The sequence below is a fragment of the Drosophila miranda genome, chromosome 2, assembly GCF_003369915.1.
Source record: "Drosophila miranda strain MSH22 chromosome 2, D.miranda_PacBio2.1, whole genome shotgun sequence".
In the NCBI taxonomy this organism is placed as follows: Eukaryota; Metazoa; Arthropoda; class Insecta; order Diptera; family Drosophilidae; genus Drosophila; species Drosophila miranda.
Genome location: NC_046675.1, coordinates 1,086,604 through 1,114,547, shown reverse-complemented (window position 1 = coordinate 1,114,547; position 27,944 = coordinate 1,086,604). Strand labels below are relative to the sequence as shown.

At 47.6% G+C, this 27,944-nt stretch overlaps 1 protein-coding gene across 3 annotated transcripts; it reads right to left on the bottom strand.

Moving 5' to 3' along the window:
- Positions 1 to 395: 395 nt before the first annotated feature.
- Positions 396 to 27,944, bottom strand: LOC108156028 (zinc finger protein 1). 3 transcript variants are annotated; one of them, XM_017287280.2, is made up of 5 exons: positions 27,446 to 27,944; positions 17,331 to 17,491; positions 16,522 to 17,271; positions 3,661 to 5,854; positions 396 to 3,598 (listed from the first exon to the last, which is right to left on the bottom strand). In XM_017287280.2, the coding sequence occupies exons 1-5, from the start codon at positions 27,543 to 27,545 to the stop codon at positions 3,405 to 3,407; spliced, it is 3,399 nt and encodes a 1,132-aa protein (XP_017142769.1). In that variant the 5' UTR covers positions 27,546 to 27,944; the 3' UTR covers positions 396 to 3,404. The 3 variants fall into 3 exon arrangements, with proteins under 3 accessions (XP_017142769.1, XP_033244387.1, XP_033244388.1); XM_033388496.1 differs by lacking the exons at positions 16,522 to 17,271; positions 17,331 to 17,491; positions 27,446 to 27,944 and adding an exon at positions 6,139 to 6,700; XM_033388497.1 differs by lacking the exons at positions 16,522 to 17,271; positions 17,331 to 17,491; positions 27,446 to 27,944 and adding an exon at positions 5,929 to 5,955.

The window sequence follows — 27,944 nt, the reverse complement described above, 5'->3', positions numbered from 1 at the left end:
AACCACCCGAAAATAAGAAATCATTTGTTTTAAATTTTAATAATTTCATTTTTTTGTTTTTTGTGTTTTTTTTTTGTATTTTGGTGTTTATTATTTTCACATTGTAAATTTAATAATTATAATAATTGTTTTTGTAAATTTATCAAGACAAAAAGGTTTTATTCATTTATATGAATGCGTGTTTTTATCCATTGAATCATTGAATCGTTCGTTTGTTTTGTTTTGTTTTCTTTTCTTACTTTGATTAAAATACATTTATGCGTAATATTTGAAATATAAGTTATCTGAATCGTTATCTCTCTCTCTCTGTCTCTCTCTTTTAGTGTTTCTTTTGGGGGCTGGGGGTTTCTTTTAGCGGGTGTTCTCTGTAGAGACAAAACATTTGATGCTGAGGCTTGGCTTTCGCTTAATTTAGGGATCGCTCTATTGTTGAACATAAGAATTAAACAAATAATACATTCCTGCGCATATATCCTAAATATATATATACTATATCTGTGGCTTATTTACATAAAGAGTGTTTGTGTGTGAGGGTGTGGGTTAAACAGCTTTAACAGAGAGTGTTCTTTGGGGTAGTAGAAAACAAGGTAGTAGTTTGGAACATATAGGTATATATAGTAAAAACGATGCAAGGCTCTCGATCCTTTCCATTAAGTGTTTATCCTTCATCCATTATCCATTATCCACTATCCATTATCCTTTAAATAACTAACAATCGTCGTGTGTGTTTGTGTATCTCATATAAGGCCCTAGAGTGCAAATATCCATCGACTCCCATCACAAACCACAAAATATTTGCGCTTAAAAGTAGGTTTTTCTTTTTTTAAGTTAACATTTTGTTCTTATTAAGGAGGGGGGCGGGGGCTTTAACTAGGCTAAGTATTCGTTCATTGGTAGTAATAGTAATTATTGTTAAATTTATGCTAAAACTCTTGCGGGCTGTGTTTTCTTTTCCGAAATCTGCGCGTTGTTTGGTTTTTGGTTTTTTTTTGGATTCTCTAGCTTTTTGTTTTGGCGAAATAATTTACAAAAAATATATGTACTATATATACACATACACATATACATATATATACCGTTCGATCCTGCCACCGATCGTTGCTTCAGTTAAAATACAAATATATAAAAATTAATTAAGTATTAAATGCATTTTTTTTTTTGTGTGAGTTTCTCTGGTTCTCTTCTCGTTTTTTTTTGTTCTTTTGGGGCCGGGGGTCTGTGGAAAAGCAAGAAAATCCTTGGACAAAGAAAATGTTCGTTGTTTGGGAAACCTTTTGTGTACAAATATGTATTTTTGTTGGATTAAATATAGATTTAAAGAATTATAGTTTTTTTTGCGGAGGCGCGTGGAAAGGCTGATGTGGAAAACGATTAGAATTGAAGTTCAAGTTTGAGCTAGAATCGAAAGCATTATCTTTTACATTATATACTCGTAAATTTATTGTCATGGTAAACACTTGTTTTTTGTTTTCTTTTGATAGTTAATAGTATTTTGGTTTTTCTTGGAATTTTCCTACTACTTTTCTGCGAGACTTTTCCAAAAGGGTTTCCTTTTCTTTTTTACATGCTAACGTTTCTTTTTGTTTTTGTTTTTATTTTTTAATTTGTTAATTGTTAAATAATCTTTAATAAGGCCAAATTAAGTTTTTGTTTTCGTTTAACTTTAGTTTTAGGTTTAGTTTTAGTTGTAGGCTTAGGTTCGTATATATATTGAATGTTAGTTGTGGTTTAGTTTAGAGTTAGCTTTAGTTTTAGTGGGGTGTTCTTCTTCTTTAGCAGCAGCCCGGCAGAAGGCCTAAATGCATGAGGCGGCCCTTCAGGGAGTCCCCGCATCGAGTGTGCGCGTGGGGGTCCTCGCCCTTGGCCGAATGGAATGATCTAGTAGGTGTGTTCTCTCTCTCTCTATCGATGATTCGAGCGGGTAGGGGTGGGGTTTTGGGGTAGGGCTAGAAGCGTAGCTCGGGGGGGTTAAGTAAAAGAGCTTGAAACGCGCTGCAAGCGGTGGGTTTTCCATCTGAAGAGGGGGCGGGCGGGTCTTTAATACAGTTTACAGGGAGGGCTAATACTTTTGAATCCTCGGGGTGTGGTATGGTATTGTCTGCGGTTAATAATCTGTTTGTTTGGTCCGGAAGTTGTGTGTTCTTTGAGGAATTTCATGCAAATGGTAACCCATCCTGGCTCGAACGCTTAAAAATAAACGATATACACATATGCATATCGATGTAAACTATAAGAAATAAACATTCATTCCATCGAGGAGTGGAACCTTAATTATTTCTGAGTATTCTGCAGCACTTGGTACTGGCCGGGGGCGGCGGGTGGGGCGTGTAAATTATACATAAATCTAATGTAAAAAAATATAGATACACTCTATATATCCATGGGGGAACGGCCAAAACTGGCCGCGACTTAGGCGCTAAACTAAAAACAAATTGTGTGTTAAACTAAGCGAATACTAAAAACAAAATGGATGCAACATTGTAAAAAATAATAATAAATTCGCTCCAACGAAAGGTTTCCTCCTCTTCGATCCGATCATGTTCTTTTCGTTCCCTTCCTTCCTCCTCTTCCTCTTCTTCTTCTCGTTTATATTGCTATAAAAAATATCTCATCTATCGCTCTGTCTCTGTCTAGGGTGCACTCTATCTCCTTCTACGTGTTCCTGCACATTTTTGAGATTTCTGTTTTGTTTTTCTTTTCTTAAGTACAGCTGTAAGTGCACTGTTAACGACCACTGTTATCGTTTACATTTAGCGGGGACACGCACCCGTCGCGACCGCCGCTACCATTCGCGACCAGCAAAGACACGCACCACGGCCCTAGTGGAGCAACATTTTGGTATTGAAGAAATCAAAGGCGGGACCACCGCCGTGGGACGGAGCTGCCGAGGGCGGCGTGGGTGGTGCGGCGAACCGCACATTTCCCGCCCCCGATGGTGGGGCTGGGGGCGGCGGAGGCGGCAGCAGGCCGGCGTGGTGAAAGAACTGCGGTGGCGGCTGTCCAAATCCTGCGCCCGAAAGCAGAGGTGGTGGCGGCGCCGTGGGACGATGTTGTTGCTGCTGTTGTTGTTGTTGATTGGATGGCGGTGGCAGCATCACTCCAGCACCAGGCACGGACGGTGGCCAGGAGAGACGCTGCTGCTGCTGGTGCTGTTGGTGTTGGTGCATCCTCTGCTGCTGCTGCTGGAAGGCGGCCATGGCCGCCAGCGGATGCGGATGAGGATGAGGGTGCTGGTGCTGATGCTGGAGTGGATGTGCATGCGGATGCGGCGGGTAAGTGCTGCTGCTGGCCTGGGATCGGGCGGCGGCTGACTGGCCGCGACCACGGCGACCGCTGGGCGCCGGTGGCCCCGTTCCCGAGGCGGCTGCTGAGGCGCAGGTGGGCGGCACTGAGGTGTCGCTTACCTATTCCCTGTACGGCTTGCAGTAGGAGTAGCGGTGGTTCATGTGCTGGCTGTAGCTCCCCGAATGCGAGAAGCGCTTCAGGCACTTGGAGCACTGGAAGGGCTTCTCCCCGCTGTGCAGCCGCTTGTGCTCCGTCAGGTGGTGCTTGTGCTTGAAGGCCTTCGGGCAGTCCATGCACTGGTAGGGTCGTTGACCTACAGACAGAAAAGGGTTAGTCCGGCGATCAGTGGGTGATCTCTCGCGGGGGAGTACTCACCGGAATGCTCGTACTTGTGCCTCGCCAGGGAGCTCTGCTTGGCGAACGCCTTGTCGCACTGGTCGCAGACGAAGGGCAGATCCGGATCGCCGGCATGCCCGTGGGTCTCGGCCTTGCCGCGACGGGGCTTGGGGGGCATCAGGCCGTTGCCGAAGTCGTCCTCGTGGGAGATGCGCGAGTCGTCGTCCCGCCAGGAGCGCTTCTCGGAGCCGCCCGGACTGAGGCTGGTGCCGCGGAAGTCGGGCATCTTAATACTGTTCATCAGGGGATTGGGGGCGTACTCGCCGCCAGGGCGCATCTGGAAGAGGGCCTCCATGGGGAGCCGCTGCATGGGGAGCATGTACTGGAGTCCGGGGAACGCTTGGCCGCCTCGCGGCGTCGAGCAGTGCTGCGCGGGCGTGACCTCGAGCTGGCTGGGCGGCGATGGAGGCGGACCACCAAAGGGCCAGAGGGCTGCCGCAGCGGCGGCTGCAACTGCCGAGGACTGCTGCAGAGAGGCGCCCGACGAGGGCGACAGCGAGGCTGGCGACATGGAGGCCGAGCTGGAGAACTTGCGGCTCAGGTTGATGGCCTCCTGGAAGTCGGCGGGGCCTGGCTGTCCGGCAGCCTGCTGCTGGGGCAAGCCGTACGCGGCGGAGTGGTCGCTCTTGGGCGTCAGGGAGTCGCGCTTCACGGACAGATCCAGGGGCTGATCCTCGGTTGTGGGACGGCTGGCCACTGGGGTGGTGGGCACTTCATTGGCGGCAGGAGCTGCCGAGTGGACACTGGCATAGCTCTGCATCTTGCGCTCGCGGGACCGATTGTTCTGGAACCAGACCTGGACCACGCGCGGATCCAGCTGGAGGCGGGCCGCAATCATCCGGAACTCGTCGCGACTCGGCCGCGCATTGAGGGCGTAGTGCTGCTTCAGCTGCTGCTGCTGCTCCTCGTTGATGGCCGTGCGCACGCGCACCTTGCGCTCGTTGCTGTCCGGACGCGGCTCCGTGTCGTTGTCGTTCTCGCGCTCCTCCTCCTCATCGTCATCCTCGCTGGCAGAGGGCAGGGCAAAGGACGCCTGCTGGTGGTGCTGCTGCTGCTGAAGCTGTTGGTGGTGCTGTTGCTGCTGCTGCTGCTGGTGGTAGTGCTGCTCCAGCTCCTCCTTGATCAGGCCGCAGAGGACCTTCTCGTGCTGCACCAGCTCCGTGTGGTGGTTGAACTGCTTGTCGCAGCGGCTGCACCGCAGCTCGGCGGGTGTGTCCCCCCTGGGGGAGGAGGCAGAGGCTTCGGGCTGAGCCGATGCCGTTGCCTGATCCTCCTCCACGGAACGGGGCTCCTCCTGCTCCTGCTTGAAGGACTTGGGCGAGGGCGGTGCACTCTCCGGGAGTGGGGTGGGCTCGCGGCTGGGCTCCTGCTTGATGGGCGCAGTGGCCATGACGACGACGGGTTCGATCTCCTCTGGCATGGTTTGGGGGCTCGCCTGTGGCACCATACGCTCCTTGGCCTCAGCCTCGTCGATGTCCATCACCAGCTTGGGCTCCTCCGGCGTCTCAGGCTCTTCGTGCTGCTCCTGCTCGTCGCGTTCCTCGCGTTGCTGCTGCTGTTGTTGCTGCTGCTGCTGTCCGGCGGCCGTCAGCTCCAGGAGCCGCTGTATGCTGTAGGGATGGACGCGGGGATCCAGAGCCGCTGCCATGAAGGGATTGGGGAAGGCCAGCAGGGCCGCATTCATGTAGTTGGGATAGAACGGCGGAGGAGCTCCATTCGGGGCCGCGGCCTGCGCCTGTGCCTCGCCGGCAAAGTAGATCATGGGATTGGGCAGCGGAGGCAGGGACTGTTGGTCGGACATCTTTCCGGCGCCGTTCTTGTGGCCCTGCAGGATCGTGGGCGAGCGTCGGGGCCCGCCGCCAGGACTCTTCTCCAGGCGCTTGAGCAGCGCCCGGTTGTTGTTCAGCTTGAGGCCCATGCTGATGCACTTCTTGGAGGTCATGTGGGAGGAGAAGCTGCCGGAGTGCGAGAACCGCTTGCCGCAGTTGTCGCAGCCGAAGGGCTTCTCGCCGGAATGGATGCGCACATGCTCCTTCAGGTGGTGCTTGAACTTGAAGGCCTTGTCGCACTCCTTGCACTTGAATTTGCGCAGCAGCGCCGACTCGTCGTGGCTGATCATGTGTCGCTGCAGGCGGTACACATTCGCGAAGGCTTTGTGGCAGATTCGGCAAGTCTGCAAAAGGCAAGAGTTAGAGGGAGATGGTTATAGTGTACATATGTACATATGTGTATTTTGTGGTTTAATACAAGGTGAGACATGTCCTAAGATCCGCTCTGTCGATGGCGTCAAACTAATTTCAAGAGCGGCGAGAGCTTTTCTTTCACCTCGTATGAGCAAACTTGAATCCTCTCTTTTAGCAACAAGGTAGATTTGTACAAGGTACGGCACGGCCGAAGACAGCTCTCTCTCAAGCCTCACTCTTGTAGAAATCTACCTTTTCTTAAACTATTCCTTGCCTGTTTCCCCGCATTTGTAACCCTTTTGAAAACCATCTCGGTGGTCGGTGACGCCGCCGCAAAACCAGCCACCGATGTAATTTTTTGTTGTTGTGTTTCTGCTCTATTTAGAGGCCACATACACACGCACACACATGCAGAACGAAGACACAGAGAGCGAAAGAGAAACGAACACCAACGCACAGGTAATAAAAACTGTTTAAAACAACAAATGTATTTATTTGCTTGATATTTAACGGGTTTCTAATTTGTTTCAAGGCAAAGCCAGAGACGCAAACACACAAATCAGATATCAAAAGGCAGCCACAGCAGCCCGCGCGCGTTTGCTTGTGGCAGGAGTCGTAAATGCGATATTTTGTGATATTTTTTGACCCGCGAAAGACTATAAAACGAGGGAAATAATGCAAAAAACGACTTCAATCAAACAGAAATTCGTGCGCGCACAGCGCGAAACGAGAACGAAATGAAATCGAAATGAGAGCCAGTGCGCGAGTGACAGGGACAACAGCACAAAGCAGTGCGTAACGCTCCTCGTCGGAGGCGAAGGTTGAGGTAAGGTGGAGTAATAACATGAAACACAAGCGAAAGGTGGATAAGAAGATAAACTACGAAAATACCCCACGCGAGCGTGAGAGAGCGAGAGAGCAGGCGAAGTACCGCAAGAATGCAAGCTGCGCTCAGCTGCTGCTGCTGCGTCTGCTGCGGAGGAAAGGGTGGAAGCAGGGAATAAATACGCGACAAAGAAAACATTAACAAAAGTGTGTGGAAATAAACAAAAGTGAAATCAAATCAAATCAAATAAAAATGTTTCAACAGCTGATGCAAATCAAATGCTTTTTGTTTGTGCTTTGTGTTTGATTTGTTTGGCTACGAATTGAACTCGTCAGAAATGCAGCCGCGTTGCATCTGCCTTCCGTCTCCCGCCCAAAGGTGGAGCCTACGGAAACAGGGCGTGTGTTTGTGTGCGTGAAAGGGAAAGTGGAGCCGCCTCATGGTGCTGGGGGGTGGCGCATCCTCCTCCACTTAGCCGCTGCGTTGAAAGATTTGCGGCACTTTGCGGACATATGGCAACACGTGTTGTTCTCCCGCTCTCACTCTCCCATCGTGCGCCTGTTTTGTTTACCGTTAAGCCAATGAACTTTCCCACCCATCCATTGCTCACCTTTGCTGCTTTTCAATATTTTCCATATTTTCTCTCATCAAAATATTTATTATTTTGTTACAAAGTTCACGACATTGTCGATTGTACACACTCAGCGTCCATATTATTTGGACGCTGACTGTGCACAGGCCTGGCCTTTGTCTTTGCAAACACAATTTCGGACTTTGGCTCGACGCGGGGTTACTCAGCGCCGAGCTTTGGCATGAATTTCAATTAACGGGCCTCGCGGCCAGCCTATTAGTCATAATCATCAATTTACACTCGAGATGAGATCAGAACGCCCCTCTTCAGTGGGTCCACATGGTCCACCGTGGACCATCCAAAAACTATCCCCACCTAATTAGTTTGTACATTAACGTGACACTGTGTTTATTTGTTCAGCAAGTGGAAAAAAATAATACATTTATACGCCCATAAAGCGTGCATAGGCTGCGCGGGGCCCTGGGGCCTAAATTGTGTGTTCGTGTTTGTGTTTGTGCTGTGTGTTAAAAAACAACGGAAAATGGTTTTCCCTGAATGGGATTTTTCATTTGAGTGAAATGTGAGCGGCGCCGGCTGTGCAGGAGGCTGGAGGCTGGAGGGCGGGCCCTGTGCTGCGCTAATGCTGAATGGCCGGAAAAGCAACAAAAATTTCCGTTTCCTTTGTTATTTTACCTGGTTTTCATTCATTTTAATGTTTCTCTTTGACTGCTTTTTGACGTCACGTCACACACTCTTTCATTGAAGAGCGCGGGCCATCCGTATATCATTTCTCTTCAGGTAAGAGCAGAGCAGAGCAGAGAGAGAGAGAGAGAGAGAGTCCAAAAAACCAGCATGGCTACCTGTTGCCCTCGCGCACACACACACACACACGAACACGCATACCAAAACCCGTTATCTCCGAAGTCACGCTATCTGCCTCTCGCTCTGGCCCACTCACTGAGAGGCTTAATCAGGTTGTCACCGCGCACCGCACACCGCAATCGTGCATTTTGTGATACGCCTACCTACGAACGACGCGACGCGACGCAGTGCAGCGCAGCGAGTACCTCCAGAGCGGGCATTAAACCGCAGATCCACACACAATGGAAGCGCTTTGTTGTCGCTTCGCCGTCGTTATCAATTAAATGTAACGCAAAGCAAAGCAAAGTGAAGTGAAATGAAAATGAAAATGGCAGCCCAGCCGTACAGCCATACTACTCGTATTACTACGCCTACCGTCCGAGTCCGAGTACAGTGGATGCCCAGCACACGTTTACAAAAGGTAAGCCGCACTCTCCGAGTGGTGCTCCATTTTGTGGATGCGTCAGCCGGATTCTTCTTATGCGCTTTATTGTTTGTATTATATTGTTGTATTCGTGATGGACTGCCAGCGGAAATGCCAATTGAAGCTACCTTTAACAATGAATGCCCCCACGAAGATGCCCAGGGTCCCAGGGGTGGACTGACTGCCGCATGACTCAAGTGCACGGGTGGTATTTTGAGGGGGAGGCAGAGCACTTGAGCTAAAGTTGGAAATTTGATTGATTCCACTAAGCATTCCCTACAATTCGCGTCCATTCCATCGGGAAGCACATGGTTAAGCGCCACTCGAGGTACAGTCTGACCCCCCCACCGTTTGGCGTTGGCCTTAGCCTCGATAAGCGGTCGCACACGTGCGTTCATCTGTGCGTGTGTTTATAGTGTGGTCTCGCTCTCGCCTCTGCCATTTCGAATGGGAAAGTATTTCGGAGCACCTTCCACGAATTTTCGGGGTACACGAATGCTGCTGATAAGAAACGGGATCTCAATCGATCAGAGCGCGTGTGTGTGTACCGAGAGCGTAAACAAGTTGTTGGGGGATCAGGGCCGGAATGCGATGGGATTACGGATTAGCAATGTTGGTAAACAAGATCTCTAAGGGTAAGTACAGACTCGTACACGGATCAGCAGGTGCAAAAAGGTTCATTGCCTCAGCGGGGTACTGCTTATCGTCACTCCCCTCCCCCTCCCAACCCTCTTATCAGCCTGAACGGGAATTACTTGCAGAATCGGCGGAATCAGTAAGCGGAAGCTATCAACCTCGGACCACACACTGGATCGCTTCAAAGCGCCCATCAACTTAAACGATTCTGGCACGGATCCGCCTGCGCGGGTCCAGCGGGTCCGCCGGCTACCCGGCCATGCCTGGTTAATTGCAGGCGACAAGCCTTTGGCTATAATTATAACGCAACGTAGGTGGGCGTCTGGCCTGGCGCACTGAGGCCCCCGCCTCACTAATAGACAAATCAAATGAAAACCCCCGACCACACAGCCACAGACACGGACACGGACACAGACACATCCACAGACACATCGCATCCATGGATATACATAGATAATGTCTTGACAGAGCGACAGAGAGCTAATTTGTGAACGTATTTCACGATTATTCGGTGAAAATGCTTTATGCATTGAGTGACATGGGAATTTGGCCATAATAGCGCACATAATTGGCTGTAAAAGATGATCGACCAAAGGGAGATGTCTCTGGGCTTTTAGAGTGACAACCGCAGAACATCGTTGACAAAATACTCGTACGAACGTGCGTTTCGAAAGTGTAAGGGCTTTGCCAGTGACAGATCTACAGCGGGGAAATCCGAGTTCATTCGTGGCATTACTGATCATTCTGAACTGGTTTCCTTTCGAAAGACAGCCTCTTTAGCTCTATGAAACGCACTGTACAAAGCTCTATACGCAGACATATAGATGTACATATCTGATAGATATAGAAACGCACCTGTCGTCTGACGAAATGCGTAAACAAAAATAACAACAAGCGACAAGCTCAAAGTTTTCTTCTGCCTCTTGCTTGTGTTTTCTGTTTTATTCTTTCTATTTTATTTTGTTTTGAGGTCAACGAAAAAAAAGGAAAAAAAATTATTAACGACGCCACAAAGAAATGTTTAGCGCAAAAAGATGAAACGAAAGAGAGGACGATACGAACGAACGATCGGTCGGAGATCGGACGGAGATCGGACATCTAACTGCTTTATAGCGAAACGCGACCCAATTTCTGGCTTATCGCCACGCCTCTGACTGGCGGCAGCTGCACGAAGTGAAATACGACTAAGAAGTGGAACGAAAATCGGATGCGACCGAATCGGGCGGAGATTACGCCGCGTAAGAGCCACTACACGGAATGAATGAATTTCCACTTGGGCCATTGACGTACCACCTTGCGAGAGAGAGAGAGAGAGAGACCTGAACTAATTGTAGTACCTCGAGGAATCAGAGATCACTCATCTCTCGTGGGGTTATCTGAACGGATCGGATCGGATCACCCTGTCCGGTGGAAGCCAGACTCTGGCTTGAGGCTGGGTTAATTTTGTAGAATTTATTTATTACGTATTTCGCCCAGCGAACAGCGAAAGTTCATTAACTCTCGTGTCGGTTGGAACGAAGAGGAGGATCTTCTTCGAGACGCTTTCTTCTGTGCGGGTCTGTTCGGCGGGCTGTCTTTGGACCCTGAGAAGTACATTAATTCCGGCCATCGGGAAGGGAATTGATTAACACGAAGAGCATTAACAGGGAAATACTTTTAGCCGTTTCTGTGGTTAATTCTTTATGGCCTGCACTGCCGCATTTCTCAATATTTTACGGCCCAGAGAGAGACAGAGAGAGAAAGAACTTTCACTGGGGGATTTAATATTATTATTTTGCCATAAATCATCTGTAAATTTAACTGTTGAAACCGAAATCTGTGTGCTTCGGCCAGCGACAAATCAAATTTAATTGTTTATAAATAAAACGTTTTTCTCCGAATGTTCCCCTCAATTTTCTCTCTCGAGAGAGAGACAACGCGACAACGGGAGACAGAGACCTGGCGAAATTAGTTGCTTATTAGGAAAACATAAATTAGGCGACGCCGCGGAATAAATTAAATTTATCACTTTTGATAAAAGCCAATGAGAGATGAGAGATTGAGGGACTGAGAGACGGAGAGACCGGGAGACGGAGACACGGGGCGAGAGTCTGAGAAATGTGGGTCGAGGGAAATTAGGGAAACGTGTCGTGGAAAAATTATGATTTTCCTCTTTCTTTTGCGAGCAACAGCTGCGACAATCAATTTCACAGCAAATATTTTCCACTCAAAAGAGTCTTGGGGCGGGGGGGAGGAGGAGAGGCATGTTCTTTCAAGGGAAATACCTGTTCAATGACAGAATACTATCAGCTCGAAGCTGTAATCTCTTTCGAGCTGAATCGTTAATGTTATCGCTTTTAGATGGAATTATATTTTGATGTTTCTATTTTCACCAGAAGTGTCGGGGCTTTGAATATATTCTATAGCTAATTTTTGCTGGAATCTAGAGTGTTTTAATTAACTGGAATTTGCTTTTAATTCTATTCTCAGGTAATGCTTTCGCATGGCAACTCTTTCGCCTGGCAATGCTTTCGTGTGGCAACTCCATACTCCCCACAACTCGCTGTACAATCTTCTATGAAGGAACCATCTTGAGTAGCACGAATCTCTTCTCACAATCCACAGGACTGTTCAATGAAATGTCAAGTGCGATGCGCTCTCTGTCTAGCGATGTAGTTCTCGACTTTCTCCAGCAATCCCCCAAAGACCTCGCATTTCTCATTAAACATATCAAGTAACAACCGCACAATAAACGTCACGAGTGAAAAAACCCACGGGACTGGCAGAGAGAGAGCTCCGAACTGGGGTCTGGGGAAATGTCTGTGGAATTTCCATGTGAAACGAAACGAACGCCACATAATTTATGGCCCTCACGGTGAAAGTTGATATAAATCTCGGGAGTAACTTAAAATTCATCCAGTGCCGAAGAGGAGAGCGTCTTGGGGCAAGGCTCTGACATGTGTGCGGGGCATGGCCATGGGCATTGGCGGCACTACGTGTGTGCAGGAAAGTGCAGGTGTATCCCATAGGAAGCGGAAGGCACAGGAACTCCCAACGATGATGATGATGCTGATGAGAGAGAGGAATAATGTAAATTACCTCCTGACAGGAGCAGCAGTTGAATGCCTTTTTCCCCTCCTAAAAAACGGATCTTCCTTCTCGGGGATTCCTTGAATTTGAAGTGGAAATGGACGGATGCATTACCGCACGGAGAGCATCAATTATCTGCTCTAATTATAATTATTTGAAATGTATTCGAAATGAATTACTCGCTAGCCGAAAGGCAATCCATTTGTAACTTCGGTCTACGGCCACGTTCGGGTCCATGGGAGTCTATGGGAGTCCATGTGAGTCCATGGGAAAGTTGTTTCATTTGTTTGCTTTAATTGCGAATAATTTTTAAACTTTCAAGCCCCCATCCCCCCGTCGTGTGTGAACCCTTGACCTTACAGTGTCCGCAGAAATACATAAAAATACATTTAAAAGCGGTTCGCTGGAAGGACTGCTGCCGGGGGTTGCCAGGGGAGGAGCAGGAGGAGGAGGGACTTGAATAAATTGCTATTAATTTTTCACTGGCTGTTCGTCAAGCGGCGGCGCCGAGACGACGGCGACTGCCACACAGAGAGACACGGAGAGAGTGCCGTCCTGGATCCGTGCGATGGGCCAGGACTCGCACCTAAAGTGCATATAATTTTTCAATTTGAATTGTCCACGCCCCAGACCCCAGACCCCACACACCACGGGGGTTGCCTTGCCCCATTTTGTGGCCCCATGGCCAGAAAGGTGGCAACAACCCACCAAATGAATTGTGGCCAAAAAGTTGCAACTCTCCTCTCCTCTTCCCTCTCCCTCCCTCTCTCTTGATGGGTGTGTCTGCAGTTAAGCAAATATTTAATTGCTGCACTTTTTTCTGTTGAAAGTTTGCCAGGCCCCTCCCCCACCCCACCATCCCCTTCTCGGACTCTGGTTTTTTGAGCCATAATTTATGGGCTGCCATTTGCTCTCCTGTCAGATCTGCCTGGCCACCGGCCAGTGGGCCTTCTGTCCCTCCCCTCTACGTTAATGATGTTGACCTTAACAACAAATGTTAAATGTTGCATCAACAATGTTGGCTCTCAATGAGCGTCATGCGACATCCCGGAAGCCCCGCACACATCCTGTCAACGCCTGCGGTCAGTATGGGGCTATTTTTAATGCCTTTTCAATAAAAAATCATGGGGGGGAAAAGCCCCAGAAATAAAAAATTACAGTCCTTGGAGGTAGAAGCGATTGATACCCTGGAAGTCTCTTTGGAGATGCTATAGTGATCCGTTTCTGGCGGCTACTTCTGTGTTTATCGGTGCAAAGGGATGGAAGAACAGCGAAGAGTTGAGGCTGATGCTCCTCCCCTGCTGTGCCCAGATCCTCCCACTAATCGTAGGACCCTTCAAGGCCAGGGTACACTTATCGGGAATCCATTCCGTTGCCTACTTTTGCGAGTCTCGGGCGTGATTTCCATAATGAGCAATCTGCTTTTGTCCCCCCTCCCTGACTATTATTGGTATTATTGTTATTTCTTGCACTGTTCGCTCTCTCTGTTCTGCTCCGTTCTGGTTTTTGTTTGCCGCATAATTAATTGTTTTCACACATAATAATTTAATACGGCGAACACGTGTAAAGCCAATGGCCAACAATATTAAATAAATGCAATGTGCCACATCAATTATAATTGGTTTGTTCGGCTCCTGGGGCAGTGGAGGGAGGGGGGAGTGGGCAGTGAGGCATGTGGCAGCCCGGGGGGGCACTGTAGTTTGCCATGTGTCAAATGTGTGGCTGTGCTTCGGTGTTGCCATTTTGGCCTTTTCCGCATGTGTTTAAATGTTTAAATGTCATTAACAAAGCCGTAAATTATATGCAACCCGCTAAAGAGTGGCCTGCAGATGGATGGCTGCAGCATCCCGCAAGAGTTGCAACTCATAAACGCGCCCCACTCTCCGTTCCCCGTTCTCCAGCGACCCAGAGTGGACCGTACTTTATTAGCTTTTTCTCTTGTGCGGCATTCGGCGGAGCGCTTAGGTAAATATTAATAACGGACAGCAAGTACGGCAGGGAAGAGGAGTGCCAGTACAGTGGTTACACGGAAAGAGGAACCCCAGAGAGAGAGAGAGAGAGAACCAGTAAAGGAAGATGTACTTTTATCACTTCTTTGGGGATTTATTTCTATATTTCATGGAGATGCCTTACGTTTTTCAGTCTTTAAATCACTCTTTCCTTTAAATATGCACTATTTTCGGAAATAATATGATACTATTCGAATTCCATAGAGGAATTCTACCTCTTTAGGTACAGTCCCCTCTAAGCACTAACCACTGTATTCGCACTCGTCACAAAAAAAAGAAACAACACCCAAGCCTCATATCATATCGTATCACTTTTTTTGGGGCAGCAAACTTTTTCATTTCGCTTCTCTGTTCCTTCCATCCGTCCATCCCATGGATGCCCATGGATCCCATATTTGGGGGATATGGAAGGTAAAAGAAGGCGAAAAACAGCAGAAACAACAACAAACTAGCCATATGAATTTATGACCAGAACTTGGGAGGAGTTCGGTCGGGGGATGGGGAGGATGGGGAGTGTAGCGATAAAGAGAATGGAAGATGTGGATGTGGAATGTTTTTGGGGGGAGGGAATGCAACAAAATTATAATTTATGTGGCTTTAATAGCCCTTGGCTTCGGGCTTCGGGGTTCGGGGCTCTCTTAGGTTTGTAGGCTGTTCACCGACTCCAAGGTGAACCTGTCTCTCCGCTCCCCAGGCCATCTCTCTCTCCCTCCACTCTCTCTTGTGCTCCTTATCGTGTGTGAAGGCGAGTCTCAGTTTTGTTTTTTCTGTTCTTCGGCGTATGATGTGAAAGATGGCGTCGAAGACGACGACGATGAAGAAGGACAAGAAACACAAACTTATGACTGGAAAGGGGAGGTGAGTGTGCGGTGCGTGTGCGTGTGTGTGTGTTTGTTATCAGGTCTACGGCCTGTAGCAACATTTATTTTAATGCCTTATCACAATGGCAGACCAGACTGTGGTCTAGGCCTAGGAATGCCTCTTCAGAAACAGAAACAGAAACAACAACTGCACAATTGGGAGTTGCGAGAGAGAGAGAGAGAGCAAGAGAGAGCGAAAACCATACAAAGTCAGATATATCGGGTCACTCGCACACACTCTGACTTTATGGCCTCTCTGCAGGTCTCCCTCCCTCTCCCTCTCCCGCTTTGCCCTGGTGCTCTGTGTGTCGCGTCATCGTCATCGTCCCATGGCCATTGGGGAATTTACGTTTTTACTATTTTCTCCTTCTCTCCATCTCCGCCACCCCCTTGTTCACGCGTTCCGGGTTACTGGTAAACGCCTACGTTTTATTTTTATGTACGTTTCGCTCTCTGCTCTCCGCCTCTCCCTCTGCTGTTCTTTATCATAGTTTATTATGGCCGTTGTGTTGTGTTTTTTTCTGCCTTTTACTGATAACAAACAAAAAAAAAAACAACAAAGAATTCCCGCGAACGAACCCTCGAGTGCAGGGAAAAACCTCAAGTACGATACGATAATAATAATTATTTCTTAAATACGAAAAAACGGAACCCGTAGAGGTTCGCCTCGGAGGTTCTTTAACTTTCAGTACGATTAAGCACGAGTATTGTATGGTACAAGATTTCCACTTTATCTGGCTGTAATATATAACCATATAGTAGGGAGCACTCTTATGTTTCGATTTGTCAACAGGAAACGTGGGCGAGAACGTACCCTCATGCAGTGCATAAGGTTTATTCGATTCGGATTCCGAACGCGACTCTGTACTGGGCACCGTTGCTCGTTGTCCCGTTATCGTTTGCTCATTTCCCGTTAACCAAGAACAAAGCCCACGCATTGTATTCAACGTGATCTCCGTCCGTGTGTCTGTGTGTGTGTGTTCAAAGATCAACCGGGGCCAGAGGCCCTGGACCTCTTCTGAGGTCTGATTACGGGACTCATGAGTAACGATCCACGAACTTTAACACGTAAGCATTACAGAGGAGGAGGAGAAGGAGGGGAAGGGGGGAGGAGGAGTAGGCTTATCAATTTCCAAGAAAGAATCTTTAGAATTCTTTCTTTAGTCATTGCTTCGAGGGGATATACATACATACATACACAATCCGAGGGAAAACAGTATTTAAATGAGAGTTTTCTTGCGATCCCGCCACTAATATTCATCCAATTACAATGAAAACTGGTAGATCTATAGACAATCTCTACCTACACTATTGTAAAACTAAGAGAGATTGATCTTACCCACTATTTTCTTTTCTAACTCTAATAGATCCCGAGATCCAACAGTTCTTAGAGAGACTCACCTGAGAGACATTCTGTACCGTGGGCTGGCCCCCGGTGGGCGAGTGCAGGAGCTCGTGCTGCTCCAGCTGTTCGCGGCTGCCGAAGGCGGCGGTGCATTGCATGCAGGGGTAGGCGCCGCTCAGGTCGCCCGTGGTGGAGCCCGGACTGGAGGTGGACCGCGGGGCGCTCAGGTCCAGATCGTAGGCGGAATTGCTGCCCACGCTGCTGTTGCTGCCTGGCAGCTGGGGCGGCAGCAGCTGCTGTGCCTGCTGGTGGAGCTGCTGCTGTTGGAGATGGTGGTGCGACTGCTGCTGGTGCTGCTGCTGGTGGTGGTGGTGGCTGTTGGGCGAACTGGCGGAGGAGCTGACGGAGCGGGCTGACTGCATGGCCAGGGCGGCGGCGGCCATGAACTGGGCGTGCAGGTGGGAGGGCAGCTGGGGCGGGGCTCCGTGCGAGAGGTGGGCGAAGAGATCTGCTGCGGCGGTGGTGGCGGGACCCCCCGATCCCGGCGAGCACATGGGAGAGATCTTACTGCTGTTGCTGCTGTTGTTGTTGTTGTGGTTCTTGGCCAGATCGCTGTTGTTGTTGTTGCTGGGCGTGGCGTGGGTGGCGGCGGTGGTGGCGGGGGACTTGGCGTACCGGCTGCCACTCAGATTGCTTTGCTCGTCCTCGGCATCGCTCTCGGGCTGCGCAGCACCGCTGGAGCCGCGACTGGCCTCAAAGTTCAGCTTATCGTGCGGATGCTCGCTGGCGATGTGTTCGCTGAGGGACTGCAACGGGAGGACTATCGTAGAGCCCTCTGAAGGGAAGGATATCGACTTTGACCTACCTGAAACTCTGTGAAGCGCTTGTGGCACTGCGGGCACTTGACCAGGAAGTCGTCCACGGAGACACCTGGCTGGGCGTGCTGCTCCTGGCTGCCACCGGAGCCGTTGCTCGCCTTGCTGTGCGGTGCCTGGTGGTGGTGCAGACTGGAGGCCAGGGAGGGAACTGCAATGAGAAGGACAGGGAAGAGGAGAGAACAAATTAACTGCCAGTCCGTAAAGAAGCGAAAAGAAGCGAAAAGAAACGAGTGCCAAAGAGTTTCCCCAAACAAAGAACAGCCTCAGAGAATCCCCAAGGGCCTCTGGGGATCAACTTAATTTCGTGGCAAATCAACTTCTGCAGGCCCTCCCTCCGCCTCTCCTTTCCTTCCACGCAATGGACGGATGGTTCCACGTAAGGCGATGATCTCATGGCGATGCCAATCAGCCAGAGAGCCAACCGAAGGAAAAGAAAACAGAAAACGAAGAAGGAGAAGTAAGAGAAGTGAAGGAGAGGAGATGGAGAACGAACGCAGCACACAACACACTTGAGAAGAGATGAAGATCCAAGAAAAAGACGAAGCAGAAGAAGAGTTGCTTTAATCAGTTCATGAAACGCGTTCGAGCACGTCCAAAGGGGTGGAAAGAGAGAGCAGATCGTGAGAAAGAGTCGGCGGATACACAGAGAGAAAGAAAGAGTGTGGATCGCAAGAAGCAGATTGCTTTGTTCCAGCGATGGCGATGCCGATGCCGATGCCGATGCCGAGGGTCACTCAATGGCTGGTTTGTCTCTCTCTCTGCCTCTGCCTCCGCCTCTCCCTCTCTCTTTCTCAACTTTGTATCTGAAAGATTGCCAAGAAGGTAGCAGAACAGACTCCTCCACAAAATGGAGTTTCTGCCGCTGTTTCTCTGTTTGTATCTGTATCCCACACATCGCCACACAGCGACAGAGCAGAGTCTTTGTTCGCATTTGAGCGCTACCTTAATTTAAGCCAATTAACTGCTGCAGGGGGAGAGGGTAGGCAGAGAGGGGGCACAGAGGGACGGGGGAGAGAGAGTCCAGAGAAACAACAGACCCTCTCTTATAGGGGCAGGCGGGCCGTAAAATTAATGAAGCCTCTCTGCATTCCACAGTCCACAATCCACACTCCATATAGTAGTACCTTTAGCCAGAAATTTGTATCTGTGTATCTGCAACTGCTGTGCGCTTCATCTGTGTATCTGAGGGATGGCAATCAAGCGTCAGATATCAAAAAGTTCATTGCACGTTTTCACTTTTTATTATAGGCTAAAGCGAAGGGAAGGGCACTGAAGGGAAGGGAATGTTAATTGATTTCGATACAGTTTGATTGCAGGCGAAAGATGCGGGTTTCGATCGGTCTATAAGTCAGCGAATGGAACCTTAAGTTCTTAGGATTGTAGAGAGGGAGATCATACGTCATGAAAGATAATTATGTTTGGAATAAGATAAGGAATCAGACAATGATTTGGTTCAAGATGGAGTCAGTGAATAGATCCCTCATGAAAATTACCCCAAAGAGCTGATGGGATGAGAAGAACAAGTCGGATTGATCAGGATGGTAGTGATGGTAAAAGGTCAGGGCGAGTTCTTACATTGATCAAACCGAAGAGGATTGTAGATTGATCATTCCACATATGGTTGTAGTATAAAGACAGGGGGTGATCATGGTCGGATTGATATTCCTCAAGGAATATGAGTTACAGATTGGTGATCAAAGGAAATCCAGGAGAGAAATATATCATCAAGTGGTTCATAGATTATAGACTTGTATTCCATAATTAGGACACCAGTTCCTCCCACCTTGCCTTTCCTTTCCTTTTATTCATTCTTTTTGTTGCCACTTAAGAACCCATTAAATGCAATCAAAGGGAACAGCTGACAGGGGGACAGGCATTAAAAGCCATCCATCAAAGCACGAGGAGATCTCTTTTCTATATTTTCCAGAGATCCAGCAGCCACTCGCGTGAGTTAATAATTTTAATTCGAAATTCATTTCCCTGCCGTCTGCCTAATGACATTTTTATTAAAAGCTGTAAAATCCGAGAGGGAACATAGATACACCAGCACACTTTTTTATGGCCCTACAGTCGGTTTCATCAGCATAATGTAACACCGAAAAGAAGTGAGGAGGGGGGAGGGGGAGGGACAGTGCCCGTCAACAAGTGTGTCACCCGCTCATTTAGCTCAATCAATTTTTTCATAACCGACGCGACGCGGAATCGGAATTATTAACGCAATCGCAGCCCCAAAGGAGGAGGAGGACGAGGGGGAGGAGGATCCATAAACATCCATCCCCTGCGAATTTCCACCGCTCGCTTTCCCCACTTTTCCAAAGTAAGCGGTGTACACAGATATCGAGATATTGAAAGTGTCCCGCAAATTAATTTCAATTTATGCGCCCCAAGAAATTAAGGAATTTTTCGTGTATTTTCTGTGTGTTTCTTTTGGGAACTGGGCATTTTTGAATGGTTTGTTTATTTCGGTTTCGACTTTCAGTTTTTGCCTTCAGAAGGCCTCCTCTTCTCCTCCTCCTCCTCCTGTGTCTTTCAACTATTTTGCGCTTAACGCGAACCAATTGAAGTTGATTGATAGTGCAGAACAGAACCGAACCGAACAGAGCAGAAATACCAGAGAGAAACATAGAGAAAGACAGAGAGTGGAGAGAGGAAGATGAATTGCTCAAAGAGCATTGCCTGAAATGTGCCAAAGCAGCAGAAATATTAATCTAAAGAAAGTGAGATCTACGCCACAGAGCAGGTACTCTAAATAGAGAATATCCCTAAAAAATACCAAAGATATAACGAAAGATGGCAGTAGAAGGGAAGAAAATACATGGAAGTGAAAGAAAGATGGAATAAATGAGGAGGAAACTTATAAAAGATACCAAGGAACAGACAAAATCTATGTTGATATCGATTCATGATTAAATGAATCACTTTTGGTACTTCAGAGAAGGAAAAGATCAACAAACTATAGAGATCAAAGAATAGTGGTATTACTGTAGAAATCGGTAAAGTCTTCAAGCATACCTTTAGAAAACCCATCAAGAATATAAAAAAATACTAGAAAAAGACATAGTGATATCTGAGATTGATTCTCCTCAAAACAAGGAAAGATTGCCTACAAATCGAATGATATTCGATGGATCAGAGATCTGCTACAAATCGATTAAGTTATTTCTATAAGAATCCCAACAGGAATGATTAATTTAAAGATTAATTTTCTCTAATGATTTAAAAGGGAATTTTTTATTTTCAAGGATCTGAATAGGGAAAATGGGAGATATATTCCTCGTTCCCTTTGGCACTTCTATATATGTATTTCTAAAATCGTAAAACTAAAACCAAAACAAACCGAAAAAATGAAATGTTTTGGACTTTGATAGGAGGGTGGGAGGTGGTGGTTGGGGTGTCTATTTTTTGTAGGACATTATCTTTCGGTCGATATAATTTATGTGGAGCCACACGTTTGCCAAAAAGCAATCAAAATCTGGCAGGGCTTTCATCAGAGTGAAATCCGCTGGAACGGTGTCAAGTGTTTGTTGTATTTGTATCTGTATCTGTATCTTTGGCTGTGTTGTTGGTTCACCTGTGCGGCGTTCAACACGCGCACACAGAAATAGACACAGAGAAGGCGGAGGGGGTGGCCAGAGGGGGGTATATGTGGCAGATGGGGTAAATATTATAAATAATACGTAGATGGGATGGCGGCATAAATCAATGGGAAAAATATCCCAGCCGAATGTTTGGTTTGCTTCGCTGAAAGATACATTTGTATCTGCACAGAGCATCGACATCACTAGAGACGGCTCTGTGCTGTATCTGTATCTGTGGCCATCCGTGTGTCTCTGTGGCACCCACTAATTTTATGTGCCTTTTTTATAGCCAACTTTTATTAGCCAGACATATTTCGACTAAGCCCGGCTAATGCAAATTTATTTATTTCTGCTGCTTGCCTTTTCTTCTGTTGCTGTTGCTCTTGCTTTTGCCATGAGAATGTGAAACCATTTTCCACACATATAATTTATACCTGTCCCAACGATTCTCCCCGTGATTTTCTTGAGAGAAAATTCCGCAGTGGGGCCCAAAGTGTTTTTTAATATTTCACTGACAGCCGATTGTCAAACAAAAGAAAGGGAAATCCAAACCGTTGACACTTTCCCTCCCCAGGTACGGCTGCGGATGTGTCTAATTGTTTAGGAGAAATTGCTGACGCAATTGCCGACAAATGGACGACAGGTGGCGCCTCCCTGGGTGGCGGTGGCGGTGGCGGTGGCAGGTGCGGAGCAGGGGCCCCCTCGACGGTGCGGATGATGATGATATTTAATGCAAATAAACATAAATTTTAGCACTTAATTATAAACAGACTCGATCCGAACGCTACTCTGCACTCATTTGCAGTCAATGAACGTTGTTTTAGCATATTTATGGAATAAATTCCCACTGCAAAACGGAATGGAATCGCATCGAATGGATTGTAATGGAAAGCGGGCTACTTAGCTAGTTGCCAGTTGAAAAATGACACTATCAGATACAGGATTACTATCCGCACTGCACCTCTCTGTCTCCCCCTCCCTCTGCTTTTGGGTTCCATTAATTATTCGCATATTTTTGTAACGGAAAACCTGTGGGAAGGCCGCGGCCCGACTGTGAAATAGTAACGAGTAGGAGTCGCGCTTTCTAGGAATAGAGTACCTTATCGGAGTGTCGTATACGGGTAGGTGGATATTTGATCATTTGTGCAAGCGAAAACCTGTGGGAAGACTCGTTTGCTTCTATCCCATGGAAAACTTTGATCGATAAATTATCGATTTGTTTGGAAATGCGAAAGATCAATCGATTGCCCAGGGAAGACTCTCCGAATACCCTTCCTCCGTTCCATTGTTGCCTTCTCAAGTGCCACTCGAGAGAACGAGCACATGAGCGGCATATGGCATATGGCCGCCGACCAGTCCCATAATCGGTCTCTAAATTTGGAATTGGGAAACGCTCCGTCTACCTAGAGAGGTATCTCTCCACTTTGGTGGCACCTTTGGCCCTGCTCCCTGGCCCGCTCTCCCTTCCATTAGGAATGGGCACAAAGGTGCCTCCAAGGCCCCTCAAGTGGAAAGGCAAAGGTGCAGAGCCAGTTGGAGTTGGAGTTGCAAGCAGTCGGGGCCTGCAGACTGCGGCTCCTATAAATAGAGATCGTCGGGCATCCTATCGGGAGGCATGGCAGGCAGGCACAAGGCAGAAGGGAGACTGAGCGAAAGAGAGTTCTACTCTTGTTTTGCCCTTTACTTTTATTTATTTGTACAGCCAGGGCGATGCTGCATGCTGCATGCTGCACGATGCACGTTGCACGTTGCACCGTTGCTGGTTGCAGGCAGCCACGTTTATTTTATTTGTAGCACATTTTGCTTTGCTGAGTGTGAAATTTTAATAGCCAAGCGAGCCGTGTCCGTGTTCGTGTTTGTGTCCCTGCCACACGAGAGTCTGAGACTCTGCATCTCCTGCCGCGCCAATCCCTCGGCTTACACATATGGTCTGTGTGGCAGGACAGCGACAGGGGTACGCCAGGGGCTCACCAGGGGCAGGCAATGGCATATGTGCCCCAGGTCCGACTATTTCTGTGATTTACCTTGAAAAAATATGCAGAAATGCGTGTGATGTCGGGTGTGGGCGTTCTACGGCCTGAAATTGGAGTTGCATTTGGAATTGCTTGAGACTTGAGGCGTGAGGCATGAGGCACCGCGATGCGCTGGCACACACAGAAAGCAATTAGAGAAATATGCCACAGACGGGAAGAGGGTCTGTTAGGGCAGAGGGTAGAGGCGGCAGTCTAAGGTGTAGAAATACTTCAGTGGAAGCCACAAAACTGAAGAAAAGTGAGCGAATATTTAGTGCAGATACGTTTCCAGTGCAAGATACTTTGCCAAAAGCATTTCCAGGCATTTTTCAAGTGTCTGCCCATCAGAAAATACTTTGAAAACGTATAAAATATCGATATAAATGTAAAAGATACTTTTTCCTACAGAGTATATTTAAGATACTTTTCGCAGAAACATTCCCACACCTATAAAAACTTAATAGAACACTTGAGTACCATAAAATATGTTTCAAATTGTAAAAATATACTTTTTCTAACAGAGTATCTTTAAGATACATTGTGTAGAATCGTATCTAGATGGCTAGAAATACGAAAGCAAGCTTCAAATTGCATAAAATAGGTTTCAAAGTATCAAAAGATACCTGCTCTAATAAAGTATCTTAAAGATACTTTTTGCAGAATCTTTTCTAGACTCTTAAAAATACTAAACTGAGCTTCAATTTGCATTAAATATTTTGTTAAGTAGTGAAAGATACTTTTTCTAACAAATTATCTCTCAAATATTTGTTTAAGTATGGAAAGATACTTTTCGATAGTTTATAAAATTTTTCGTAGATAAAACACACTGTTTTTTGCAATATTCAAGGCACCTCTATCCGCTATAATTCTGCATGAAATTATTCTCATTTTTCAAACCCCGAGAGCGAAAAAATCTCTCAATTAAAGCGAAATATAACCAAAGTTCAGCTTAACTTGGCTAATTGATATTCACTTCGGCCTCGATTCATATCTTTGTATGGAAAGCGTGGGAGAAAGAGGTGGAAAAAGCGAATCCTCATGCAACTGAAACTTTTTTCCTGCTTTTCCCGCTCCCCCTGCCCTGCTCCCCTGCGCTCTGGAGTGGCCCCACAATAGAGTCGAACCGTTGACTATTTTTTGTTTATTTAAAACTTTTAACAATTATTGTGCAATTGTGCGAAATTTATTGCAATTGAACGGCAATCAGAAGGGAAGTGTGGAGCAACCCCCTGCCCGCCCCCTCACGCCTTTGTAACCCTTTGCTGGCAGTGCCTCCTCCGCCTCCTCCTCCTCCTCCTGTTGCCCGTTAACCAAAATCGTTTACATGTTAAATTGTGCCTGCCACATGCCCCATCCTTCGGAATACTCGCACTGCTGCAGCTGCTGCTGCTCCTCCTTTATTTTTTCGGTAGCTGCAATTTTTCCTGCCCTTTGGCAACACCTTTTTTCAGAGAGAGGCGATGGCTTTGCCAGGAGAGTGGGAGGAGTGCTACGCTTTGTTTGAGCCCCCCCGATTTTTTGGCACTTTTTTTTGGGAGCTACAGAAACCGAACCAGAGCCAGAACCAGGACCAGGACCAGGAATTGTTGTCTCGTGGTGCGGCGGGGCATTAAATAAATAAGAAAAAATATTCACAAAAATTGCAAAAGGCAGGAAAAGGCGGTGAGAGTGGGGCTGGATGGAGCGACTGGATTCCGTGCAATTTTCACTTTACAACTGTTTCAAAGTTATCTTTGTTTCAATTGTGTGCACAAGCGGCAGGCAAAAGGCGAAGGGGAGCAGCGGCAGAACAAAAAATATTGGCAAACAATTTACTTTGGGGCTTCTACAAAATGTGAAATAAAAGTAAAATGTGGCAAATAATTTGCCCAAAGCTGCGGCAGGTTGAACACTGGAGAGAATCTGGAGAGCGGGGAGCGGGAGAGAGAGCGGGGGCTTACAGGATATCAAAGAGGACTTTCCCCTCATTGATTTATAGTCCTCTTTTTTCCCGTGTTTGTTTGTTTGCCTTTTGTGGAGGATCCTGCTGCAGGAGCATTGCTTCTCAATTGCAGTTTAAAGCAGCGCACAAGATACAAAAATGTATCTACTGCTGGATGATCTGCGAGAGCATCTCTGAGGTAGAGGTTCTTTGATTAATCATTTTTGCATGCCATTTGCCAGATAGTTTTTGGCCTGAAGTTTGTCCTGCAGAGAGTCCTGCCGGCTGAGGATGAGGAATTATATAAATGGCAGCAGCGACAGCACCAGCATATAAAACTGACATCCACCGACAGGGCACTCCCCCCTCCCCTCGAAATGATTAATTATAAATGTATCTGCGCATCCTTTGGGGATGGATATCCTCGATTCACTAATCAAAAGATGCAGCCCGTCAGATAAGCGTTTAATTTCAGGGCCCCGAACGAAAGTTCGATCTGTCCGCTGCCCCCAGGAATATTAGATAACTTTTTTGTTGTTTTGGGGGCGTATCTTAGGTGATAACAAGGCGGGAGACGGGCGGCAGACAAGCGACAGGTTTCGCGATGCTCGCTCGATGGCCAAAGGCCTTTGATTTATGGACTTTTGGAGCAATTTCGAAACGCGACACAACACACGCCCCAGCGCCAGCAAACAGCGGCAGCAGCAACAGCAACAGAGCGGCAGTTGAAGCAGCGAAAATTAGTACAAGATACATTCTTTCCACACAGATAGATACTTCTTTGGGAACAGAAATCTCAGTGTATCTGGCGATTAATATCCATCGCGGCCGCAGCTGCCCAGCGCCATCAAACGGTAACACAACAACCGGAAAAATGTACCGTGTCTACGGCTCCGTCCCTGGCTATAGATACATTTGTATCTGTACACACGTATGTGGGCCAACCTGTGCCACAGCCACCGGCAGAGCCACCGACAGCGCCGTCTGCTGATCGATTAGCAGCGCTATCTGCTATCTGTTGTGCCCCGTGTTCGAGGGCTTTTAGAGATCCACCCACTGCCTGGCCCACTGCTTGGATGCCTGGCTGCCTTGCTGCCTACTTAAATAGCCATAAATTATAATTTATAGTTTTTTGTCGGAGAGATGTGGTTCCCTCCTCCCCCCTTCTCCCTATCTCTCCGTGTGCTTGTGTTTGTGTGTGGAACATGTGCAATTAATCCGTATCTTTAGGTGGCTTATCAATTGTCAAACCGAAACAGAACCAAAATCCGTATCTCTGCACCTCTCTGGGTCGTCTCTGTGGTGGCTGTGTGGGCGTTGACAATCTCCCCGGTATTGCGCCATCCATCGCTGCATTTCCCCCGCTCCTCCTCCGCTGATTTCCCGCTAAGAGTTTTCAATTAATTTCTAGTTTCTTCACACCTTCTTTTAATGGGTTCTTCCTCCCGACTCTTTCCCGATGGATGCTCTCTCCCTCCCTCTGTCTGTCTGCCTGTGTGCGCTAATGATGATGATGAGCTCTGATCACTGACAGTTTTATGCTTTGTTTAGACACACACACATCTTTTGTATCTTTGTATCTTTCGAATGGCTACCAATATGGCCAGAAAAACAGGTTTCTTTTGTGGCCAGAAGCGTGAGTCAGGTTCTACCTGTTCGCCTGCGCATGCCTCAGACTCAAACCCTCTGAATGGTGGTTGAGGTGTGCTGCAGGTGGCAGGCGCCTCCTACTTGCGGTCTCTTTTAGGGGATGTACCTGTGCCTGTACCTGTACGCTTGTATCTGTGGAATGTGCCACCAAGGCTGTCGTAAGCAGAGTGTGTGTGGCGTTTGCCAACAAATCAAATTGAAATGTGCCTGCAATTGGCTGTGGGCTATCCTCCTTCTCTCTCTGTCTCTCGGGGACAAGTCCCTCGCATTGCAATGTATTTTACGAGTGCTTTGCTGCTGATCAAGCGAAACCTTCGGCAAAGGGCAGAGGAGAGGGGAGATCCCTCTCTCTCAACCCACACACTCCCTGGAAAATACTCCGATACTCGTGGCGTAGGAGGTAATCCGATGCCTTGCCAACGATCCTTAGTCTCTCGTTGTCGTTTTTTCTACTGCTCTCAAACTTCTTCGCCATCTTCCACTCCGTCTCCTTGCTGTTTCTTTTTATGGTTTCCCCCCGGGGTTTCTGAAGGTAAAGACCACACAGGAGGTCCACTCTCCGATCTCCGCTCCGCTCCGTTCTGTTCCCTAAGATGGCGACGCTGCTTCGTTTGGGATCTCTGGATCTTGAAAACTGCTAAGCTTTGCATTTGGGAACGCTTTGGCGCGCAAATCTTGAATGAATCGAGAAAGCAGCACACACATTTGTAGATACACTCACACAGATGCACTCACATACACAAAAGTTCAATTGCATTTTAGAGGCTGGCTCGATGGCTGATAATGAAAAACTAATTTGTAGACAATATTTTGTATCTGTCTGCCTGCCTCGGATTCGAATGATGAGTGTGTCCCAGTGTATGACTCATCCGAATCACATTCGAATGGAGGATCAGATCTTATGGATGGATGGTTTGATGGATGGATGGACCTTCACTTACACTGCATGGTGAAGGCTGTGGACGATGGCATGCTCTGCTGTATGATGCTGTTATCCTCTTGGCCAAAACGTGAAGACGACGGCGCCAGGCAGGACAACATCTGGAATGCTTTTTTGCTGTGATTCGTTATTGTTTTGGGGGGATTCTTTTCGGGCTACTCTTCCGCTGAAGTTCTCTGTTTTCAGTTGGGGGATTTATTTGGGTTTGGATCACTTGGGTGAAAAGCACACACGTGTTGTAGCGGCCATTTGGGATGTTTGGATGGCTGGCCCTTGGTTTATCTCTTAGATACTTTTTTCGGATTTTTCTGATTCTTGATTTTTCACTTTTTTCTACAACTTTTCCGCTGCGGTGCGAACGCTGCGCGTATTATTTTGATTACGATTTTTGTGAGTTGGCTTTTGGGTTCGGTTTTTTGTGTGTTATTGTGTGTGTGTTCTTTTGCTAGGGGGAGCAGCGCGCGTGTTGCCGACGCGACGTCTGAATGAATTCTGAATTT

Excerpts from the sequence above, each read along its gene's own strand:
- LOC108156028 (XM_017287280.2), bottom strand. The coding sequence starts at position 27,545 with ATGTTGTCCTGCCTGGCGCCGTCGTCTTCACGTTTTGGCCAAGAGGAT. Across the intron at positions 17,272-17,330 it reads AGCGCTTCACAGAGTTTCAG|TCCCTCAGCGAACACATCGC; the intron begins GTAGGTCAAAGT and ends CTCCCGTTGCAG. Across the intron at positions 5,855-16,521 it reads CGGTACAGAATGTCTCTCAG|ACTTGCCGAATCTGCCACAA; the intron begins GTGAGTCTCTCT and ends TGCCTTTTGCAG.